This window comes from Pecten maximus, unplaced genomic scaffold (genome assembly GCF_902652985.1).
Source record: "Pecten maximus unplaced genomic scaffold, xPecMax1.1, whole genome shotgun sequence".
Taxonomy (NCBI): Eukaryota; Metazoa; Mollusca; class Bivalvia; order Pectinida; family Pectinidae; genus Pecten; species Pecten maximus.
The window spans coordinates 85,895-95,098 of NW_022982785.1; the positions used below are offsets into that span (position 1 = coordinate 85,895).

Sequence of the window (9,204 nt, forward strand, 5' to 3'; positions counted from 1 at the left end):
GCACGAGTATGTACGTAAATGTCCGTTATTATAAGATATTCTCTCGAATTCTGAAATGTTTTAGTTTTTCAATATTGAGTAATGTCTGTGTTAGACTTTGTATAAAGGGGTTTCCGAGAATAGTTTTCTGTTAGTAAAGTCTATACGAGTTATTTCCCTTGATCTATAAACTAGCCAGCTTTCCCCATCGTTGGCCCTCACGGAGATCTTATTTCCCTTGATCTATAAACTAGCCAGCTTTCCCCATCGTTGGCCCTCACGGAGATCTTATTTCCCTTGATCTATAAACTAGCCAGCTTTCCCCATCGTTGGCCCTCACGGAGATCTTATTTCCCTTGATCTGTAAACTAGTCACCTTTCCCCCTATCTTCTTCGTTTGGGTTCACTTTGTTCGCGTGAAGTACCGAATGTCAAACGTCTCTGCATCACCCAAATGATTTGATTCGCTAGACTAATCCGAGAGACCAAAATTATAGAGTTCATTTGAATTTATAATTTGGATATTCTAAGAGACAGAGGCAAGTCTGATGCAGACGCTGACTTTGGGCGCTTTCATTAGAATAGTACGTCCTTGTATTTAATGATGGGCATTCTGATCAGAAAGTAAGGCAAACAATAGCACGTGACAGGAGACGTACGTAGTCTTTAGTTTAACGATATTCACTGATGGGGACAGCTTATATTAATTCTTCTCCACGTGCTATACTACAAGCTCACTGACTTTTGGGGGAAAACAAACACACACACATGTACACAGATGTATTGATGAGAAAACGTGCATATAAACAAAAATAGTTTTAGGGGATTACACACACATACACGACCCAGAGTTGGTAAGGTAATACATATAGATGAAATATATTTAAAATATACATAATTGGACTCAGACAGTACATTAATCAAACCTTACCTTGTTAAGAACAAATTGTTTGACAGCTAAAAATTTCTCCAAATTCTTTATCGTTACTTGTAGTCTTTAATTATGTGATATGGTCGCTCTATTTTCACCGAGACTCAGCATTTCCCGCCATTATTAAAGAAAATTTATGTCAATAGTATATAAATAGAACTGATGTAAGTAAACCTAATCTTCATGTAATGATATTTAACAATTTAAGGAATGTCATATATACCTACATATACACGCACTAAAAAAAATTTAAGAAATGAAAGAATTAGGAAATATTATATTTTTTTTTCATTTTGTTAATCTAAATAATCTTCTTTTAAATATAAAACGTGTTAATACATATACAAATTATACATTTTATTGTTTTTTAAATTTAATTTGTGAAACCCTAAATGTGCCTCTAACCGCAGAATGATAATAAACATAGACAACCATGCGCAAAGGCATCACATCATTTCCCGCGAAAAATCCACGTGGTATGCAATGGCGGTAAGATTTGCGATAATCTGATTGGATTAGACGGTAAATAAACAGTCACGTGATATTGTTATGGTCTGGAACCACGAGGTTGAGAGCTTTGCGTCTGACAGCGGTTAGAATTTTGGAAAAGGTGTCACACACGGATTATTTCCAAAATGATCGCGACGGAAATGGAAACTTCGGGTCATCTAGGATTCGAGGAAAGGCCTAAGCGAATGAGACTCGACCCAAGATGTCGACACTACGACGCGAACGGAGTGTCACACCGTTCGCTAGACATCGGTGGCGTAATTGCCGTTCTGAGTAAATATCAAGATTATGATGGAGGGATCAACTGCAGTATCTGTGGTGAGTTGACGGAAGTAGTATGTAATTGTTATTGTTTATACACATAATATGTTTCCATCAGTTGACAACAAATATAAAATCGGTTCCAGAGTTAGTCTCCCGGCGAAATCATGAATGAGATGCATATGTGTGGTCTAGATACATGCATGTTTCCATTGATTAGCCCCACAATAGGACTAGGTACATAATTACAATAAGTATTTGTTTGCTTGTGATTGTTTAGTTAATATATAAATAAGATAAGATATCTAGTCCTGTTTCGTAAGTTGTTGAGGTTGTTGCAGCATTGATTTTACTATTCTATTTTTAGCCGTTATTCAGTTAGAGTGTCCCCGTATATGTAGTTCCACATGAGTGAACATAACAGTTAATTGCACGTTGATGTGTATTATAAGGCCACCGCGTACATTATAACAGTAATTGGATATAGCACAGGGGGCTAACTCAATGAAAATGGAATTTACCATACATATTTCGTATTTACTGGATGGACTGGTCAATATACTTAACGACCATATGATTTTTTTCAGAAAAATCGAGATTTAAAAAATTATTAAAAAATCGAGGTAATTACTAATAAAACAGAGAAAGGGACGACAGTCGCCATTTTGAAATTTTTACCCCCGCCTCGAATAAAGTTATTTTTTTCGCAATAGTATACCTTTTTTCCTTGAGTCACAGTGACATGTCAGTCCTCTGATAATCCATTATCATGCACATATCACTCAATCGCATATATACTATGTCTATATAGTCCAACGCAACATTTAAGTTCAAAATTACCGCCACTTACTGACTTGTGACAGCGAAAGCAACGTCCCAGTGGAGAGCGATTAGAGTGGCGTCCCCTGATTAGAGACGTTCCGAACGTGACAATGCAATTCAATCGGTTTAGTCAAAGGTATTCCGATACGTTTGTTTTCGCGGAAAATTTGAATTTTTTAAAGAACCAGACAAGAAAAATCATGGGTGACGAGAATTCGTTAGTGTCATGGTAAGATGTTTTTTTAAAAAGTGATAGACATCTATCAATGATTGTTATGAATGCATACAGTGCCAAATTAACATTTTCAAATAATTTCTTAACAGTGCGGCCAATTTCATGGGAGGTGTATTCAGGTAGTAAAGTTGATAATTGTTGAAGCTCGACTCTTCCGTTTTCATCTGATGATTTATGTGACTGCAGCCTGAAAAAATAAATAATTAACTGTTTTCATAGTTCTCTTCTCTTTATATCACTATTTTCATTCTCAAATTATATTAAATTCAATTACAATTTAATTAATTTTATTGATAAAATACATGTAAATGTAATTAAAACCAAATTATTTTAAAATCACTTTTAACATAGTAAATGATCTTTACTTCCTTACTTCTAGTGTTGTGTACATGTGAAAATAATCTGGCTATACACTACATGTATTTATTTATGCCTGTGATGAAGTTGAAAGAAATGATGTAGAATTTGTATTTCTCTTTGTTTTTTGGAAAATGCAGGTAAAATCAGCCAATAAAAAGTGATATTATAGTAGAAATTTATGATGAGTGCGTTTGGGTTTTGTTTCTTAACATCCTATTAACAGCCAGGATCATTTGAGGACATGCCAGGTTTGGGAGGAGGAGGAAAGCCGGAGTACCCACAGAAAAACACCGACCTGCAGTCAGTACATGTACCTGGCAATTGCCCCACATAGGATTCGAACTCACGACCCAGAGGTGGAGGGCTATAGCGATCAAGACGCAAGGCGCCTTAACCATTCGGCCACTGCGGCCCCAAATTTATGATGATAGTAATCAAACTATACAGTATAAATATATACAAGGTACTTGGTGTTGAAACATAGATGGGTCTGTTAAAGGTACACAATGTTAATTAACCATTCATATTGAAATGAATGACATGCAGAACCAGGTAACCATAATAAATGAATTAACATATCATGATATTACAACAAACTAATTATAAACGTTTTTTTTTTTGTTTTTGTTTTTTTTTTGCAAAAGTATTAAAAAAATAGTAATTTTCGCTAGGTACAATCTATAATATCCATGTGACATTCGTGTCTAACGTTTAAATATTTATTAATTTGGCACTGTATGCATTCATAACAATCATTGATAGATGTCTATCACTTTTTAAAAAAACATCTTACCATGACACTAACGAATTCTCGTCACCCATGATTTTTCTTGTCTGGTTCTTTAAAAAATTCAAATTTTCCGCGAAAACAAACGTATCGGAATACCTTTGACTAAACCGATTAAATTGCATTGTCACGTTCGGAACGTCTCTAATCAGGGGACGTCACTCTAATCGCTCTCCACTGGGACGTTGCTTTCGCTGTCACAAGTCAGTAAGTGGCGGTAATTTTGAACTTAAATGTTGCGTTGGACTATATAGACATCGTATATATGCGATTGAGTGATATGTGCATGATAATGGATTATCAGAGGACTGACATGTCACTGTGACTCAAGGAAAAAAGGTATACTATTGCGAAAAAAATAACTTTATTCGAGGCGGGGGTAAAAATTTCAAAATGGCGACTGTCGTCCCTTTCTCTGTTTTATTAGTAATTACCTCGATTTTTTAATAATTTTTTAAATCTCGATTTTTCTGAAAAAAATCATATGGTCGTTAAGTATATTGACCAGTCCATCCAGTAAATACGAAATATGTATGGTAAATTCCATTTTCATTGAGTTAGCCCCCTGTGGGATATAGGGCATCCTCTTGACCCTTAAGATTAAGCAATTTCAGAAGTCAAATCAAAGAGGTCCAAAATCGCACAGCTTATATAAAAGGCCGTTACCTCCTGTACTAAGCATCAAATATAACTTTTTTTTTTTATTATAACTTGTAACGTGGATACAGAATGAGGACTCGTGTTTCGAACAAGTTGTAGAAAAGAAAAGATTATGTTTTTTTTTTTTTTTTTTTTGGAAAGACTTTATTTTAATTGCTGTATGATTTTATGCTCGAGTGTGCAAGGTTCCAATTCTGCAGCTAACTGTTTAGATATTTTTTTTTATGAAATAGTAAATGAAAGCTTTTGATGTAAAAACTTTCAGGGAATTTCTGCACCATTCTGGTGATCATGACTTAAACTGTTGTCATCATTAGCAGCATGTAAAAACCTCCCTGTGGTAATTATAAGTGGCATTTGTTATAAGACTGAGATTGATGGGATAACCCTGGCAAATATTAAATTAAAGTGTTGGCAAAAGTAAATATAGCATATCAGGGAATCCCAAGGGTCTTTGGATCATAGATATAAATACAATTAAGTATATATTGTGTGTCAATTTATACACAAGTATTTTACGCTGCACAGCTGATAAAATGATAACTTTAAATTTTGGGAGTTGGCTGGGGAGAGACACTGTCAGGGGGCCGTGAGAATGTTTTGAAATTATATTAACATCTGATTAGTTAATTTATATAAAATTTCTATGTTTTTTCATAACTGTATGTATGCTATTACAATGGTAAAATGTGGCATAACTTTTGCATAAATATGGGGGGGGGGGGGGGGGGGGGACATCTCATAAATTCATCACTGGTACAGAATGCCTCTTTAACAATAGAAAAAACTTAATCAAATTATTAGTTTTATGTCATACTAAGTACACCAAATTTCTACTCTAGTGTAAATATCACAGTTTTTCTGCTGCAGGTAAACTATACAAGAGCAGGGTGTGTTTTGTGAAACACCTGTGGGAGCATACAATTTACTGGGATCAGTTTCCAGGCGACAAAAACCAGGACCGGGTCCTGTCCATCCAGGCCGCCCTCATCCTGTTTCTCACAGTCCATGGAGACGCGGTGCAGGATAGCAGTATTCTCACTCACCTGCTCGTCACGGCACCGAATGAGAAACGTCCAGAGGACGCACCCACCTCGCCAACATCGTCACCAGAGAAGCGAAGACCTCGAACACCCAAGAAAAATCCATCAAATATTTCACCACTTAAGAGAAAAAAATCTTTCGATCTCTGAATTATAGGGATTAATTTACTTTTGACAAAAACAGATTATCTGCATGACTTCAGAGAAATCCTTCAAACATTTTCAGTAATGAAGAAAAATGTTCAAAAGGCTTCCTAAGTTCTCTGAGAAGGGTTCTTTTTATATGCCCTGTTGATGCAGACTTTCCTGCATGAGATGTGTTGGTGTATTGAGAGATGCTGGATAGTACAAGTTGTATGACTTTTCTGAGATGTGTTTGTGTATTAATGCGGGACAGTACAAGTTATGTGACTTTCTGAAATGTGTTCGTGTATTAATGCGGGACAGTACAAATTATATGACTTTTCTGAAATGTGCTTCACTTGGGAAATGCTGGCCATTACAATTTCTTTTATTAGATTTTTGTTAGGAAGTAATGACTGTCTTCGTCATAATTTCATTTTTTTTTTTTTTCTTGCAATAACGTTAATTGTACAATGGTTTGCATTTAACCTCGGATTCTAAAGAATGACGTAGATGGGCTTATTATTAACGAACACAATAAAATAGAATAAGGTTGTTATTTTAGTAGCAGTGGTGTGCTTATTCTTAGACATAGCCTTATTTCTGGATAGATACAGTACATAGTGACATATCAAAGAAAATTCAAATTCAAAATGGTGTTGGAATTTACAATAAAAATAATTCAAAATACTGTTGGAATTTGCGATACAATAACAACATCGGGGTGGGAGGGTTGAACTATGTCGACTGGCCCCTTTTCTCTAGAATATGAAAACTAGAAATAGAATGGACGATCCTGAGCTGTTTAATAATTTTGGTTTCCTTGGATACAGTTTCAAATAGGGGGAGATAATCTAGTATAGGAATTCAGCTGGACAATTCTTGACAAAGTTAAAATAATGGGTTGGTGGCCAGTCCAGGAAAGTTCTAAGTGAAGTGTTTCAATTTTAAATGTCTCAGAATATTTAGACAGTTTAAATTTTCAATGTTCTCAGAATTATCAATACAAAGTTGTTATTATTTGCATTTTTCTGCAAAATATTATCTACTAACTTGAAAAACATTTAAGTATTCTTGAAGTGCTGTTCAAAATTTCTAATCAATTACGGACTGAACTCTGAAATTTTATCATTTCTTTGTTTTAAACTTATCATGATGTTGTTGATAAGTTGTCATTTCATTGATGATCTTATTTTTTCTACAATTCCTGGTGTTAACATGTGTACAGTTTGTAAGTTTCCGTGTAATAGGAGTGATTCAGTGGTGAAAACAGTGGATGCAATATTGGAAGTTACCTTGAATTTTTTTGTTATGTATATAAACATTTATATTGATTTTTTGCCAGATTTGTGTTTGGAGGGACGCCCCTTGTTTCCTACGGATAATTTCCAGGGCGATTTTTGTTCAACTGGTGCTAATATATGTGTTATACTGATTTTGTTAATGGTTTTGTCCATTTCGCCCTGTAATCTATGGAGATAAATTTCTGGCATGAAGCTGATAACAAGCACAATAGTTTTGAGAAATTTTCATTTTATTTTTCTTATTTTTTTAAGCATCCTTCAATCAAATCCACTGCAGTAAAAACATGAGAGATGACACTTGAAAAATCATTCACAGAAAAAGTTTCACAATGAATTTTTTTTTACTTTTAATTTTCTCTCTCTCTTTCTCTCTGAGAGATTTTTTGGCTAAAAGATTAGATTGCATAATATTAACTGATATATCAGAGCAGTGAGGTAAACAGCATTTTTCTGTTATTTGATTATAAGTTCTTTGATCTTTTTGCCGAGAAAGAAATTGGTTATTAGTAAGTCAAATACAAAATCAAGTGGAAGTGTTCGGTAAAGGTTAATTTGGTGCCAGGGCCAAACTGAGGACATGAAGTATATGTGATAGAACTTGACAAATGTGATCGTAAAGAAATTCTATAAAAATTGAGGTTTTTATGAAAATTATCAAAAATGTGATATGTTTTAAAATTACTTTAATTCTTTAAGGGGGTATTCCTTCGTTCAATCATCAGAAATTAACATGCAGAATTTCTATCAATGAAATCTATGTCTGAACCTTCGTTCAAGCATCAGAAATTAACATGCAGAATTTCTATCAATGAAATCTATGTCTGAACGATGATTTTAGGCGTGTTTGTGCTTATATTACATGTAATGAAATTAATGCCGAAATGTACAAGAAAAAGGTGTATCATATACAAATACTGTATGTCTTTCAGTAATTAGTGATACATCGGGTCAAATTAAGGATTTTCAGGACTTAATACATGAAGAACTGTGGTTTATCTTGAGAGTAAAACTGCCTTATTAATGTAAAGATAAATTTTACTACTTGGAAGAAATACATATTTTCCAGTAATTATAATTTTGAAGCCTAAACTTTATTCAAATGAAGGAATGTCCTTTAAAAAAGTAAAATAAACACTACTATCAAAACTTAAAGAAGATAAATTGCATTGTAATGTACAGTTCAATCATTGATGTTATTGATGTTTAAAAAATGTTGATCTGATCTGGTATGAAGTTTTCCGGATTATCAGAACCGTTGACTTTGTATGCGTCTATAAATGTAAATTTGTATAAATGAAATGTTTTCATAGACACCTTGCTGACTAGATGTCATAATCCGTGATCATAAAGAGTACTTGTATGTTGTTTTATGTTAAGAAGTAGATAATCTGATTTAAATTTGTGATCATATGTCGTTTAACTATATGTTTAAATATTCATGAATATTATGAACATCTTATAATTTTTATGATCCTCGCCCCCCTTCCCTATCCAAATTAACTTTTTCTTTAAATGTCTGGTCTAATTAAGAAGTGATGTTTCAAGGTGCAGATTTGCTTACATACAGATATTCCTTGTTTAGTATAGTTTTGACAGGTGAATGATACAGGCCCTCTGGGCCTCTTGTTAACTAGAGCTTTGACATCAGCTTTGGAACATTGATAAAAGTTTTTTTTTTTTTTTAAATCTACTCTAATACTCGAATAATTTTAGTTTGATCAAATCAATTGAATTCATTGCTTTGAAAAACCACTGCAAATATTTAAATTTTAGAAATTTTGATTGAGAAATTTTAATAAGTTGAAAAAAAGACAGATCATGTGTATCATAGTTTTTGTGAAAATGAACAATTTGTTTTTCTGAAAGATTAATAATGATAGTATTCATTTAAATGTGAAAAATTGTCAATAACTAATATTTTAATGGCCATACTTAATTATGATCATAATGTGTTTAGAAGATGATTTACGTATTGTTTTACATGATTTCTCACCTCATCATCTGTAAATAGCTATTTTGTTTTACTTTGATTCATATTGATGTTGATATATTTTCACTTGTTAACGTTGAATTCCACATCATTTTCATATTAAGTTTGTTGTTTGTATCTTTCTCAAAGTTGTTTTTTTTCTGTTGAAAAGTAACTTGAAATACATTTTTCTAGTGCATTATTGTATTAAAGACAAAAC

The 9,204-nt window shown here is 33.4% G+C and overlaps 1 protein-coding gene across 1 annotated transcript; it reads left to right on the top strand.

Moving 5' to 3' along the window:
- The first annotated feature begins 1,468 nt into the window (after positions 1-1,468).
- On the top strand, positions 1,469-8,671 carry LOC117320947. Its single transcript, XM_033875431.1, has 2 exons — positions 1,469-1,738; positions 5,416-8,671. Exons 1-2 carry the CDS (start codon positions 1,546-1,548, stop codon positions 5,736-5,738), a joined length of 516 nt encoding a protein of 171 aa, XP_033731322.1. The 5' UTR covers positions 1,469-1,545; the 3' UTR covers positions 5,739-8,671.
- The last annotated feature ends 533 nt before the right edge of the window (positions 8,672-9,204 follow it).

Coding starts and splice junctions, on each gene's coding strand:
- LOC117320947 (XM_033875431.1), top strand. CDS start 1,546: ATGATCGCGACGGAAATGGAAACTTCGGGTCATCTAGGATTCGAGGAA. Junction 1,739..5,415: donor GATCAACTGCAGTATCTGTG/GTGAGTTGACGG, acceptor TTTCTGCTGCAG/GTAAACTATACAAGAGCAGG.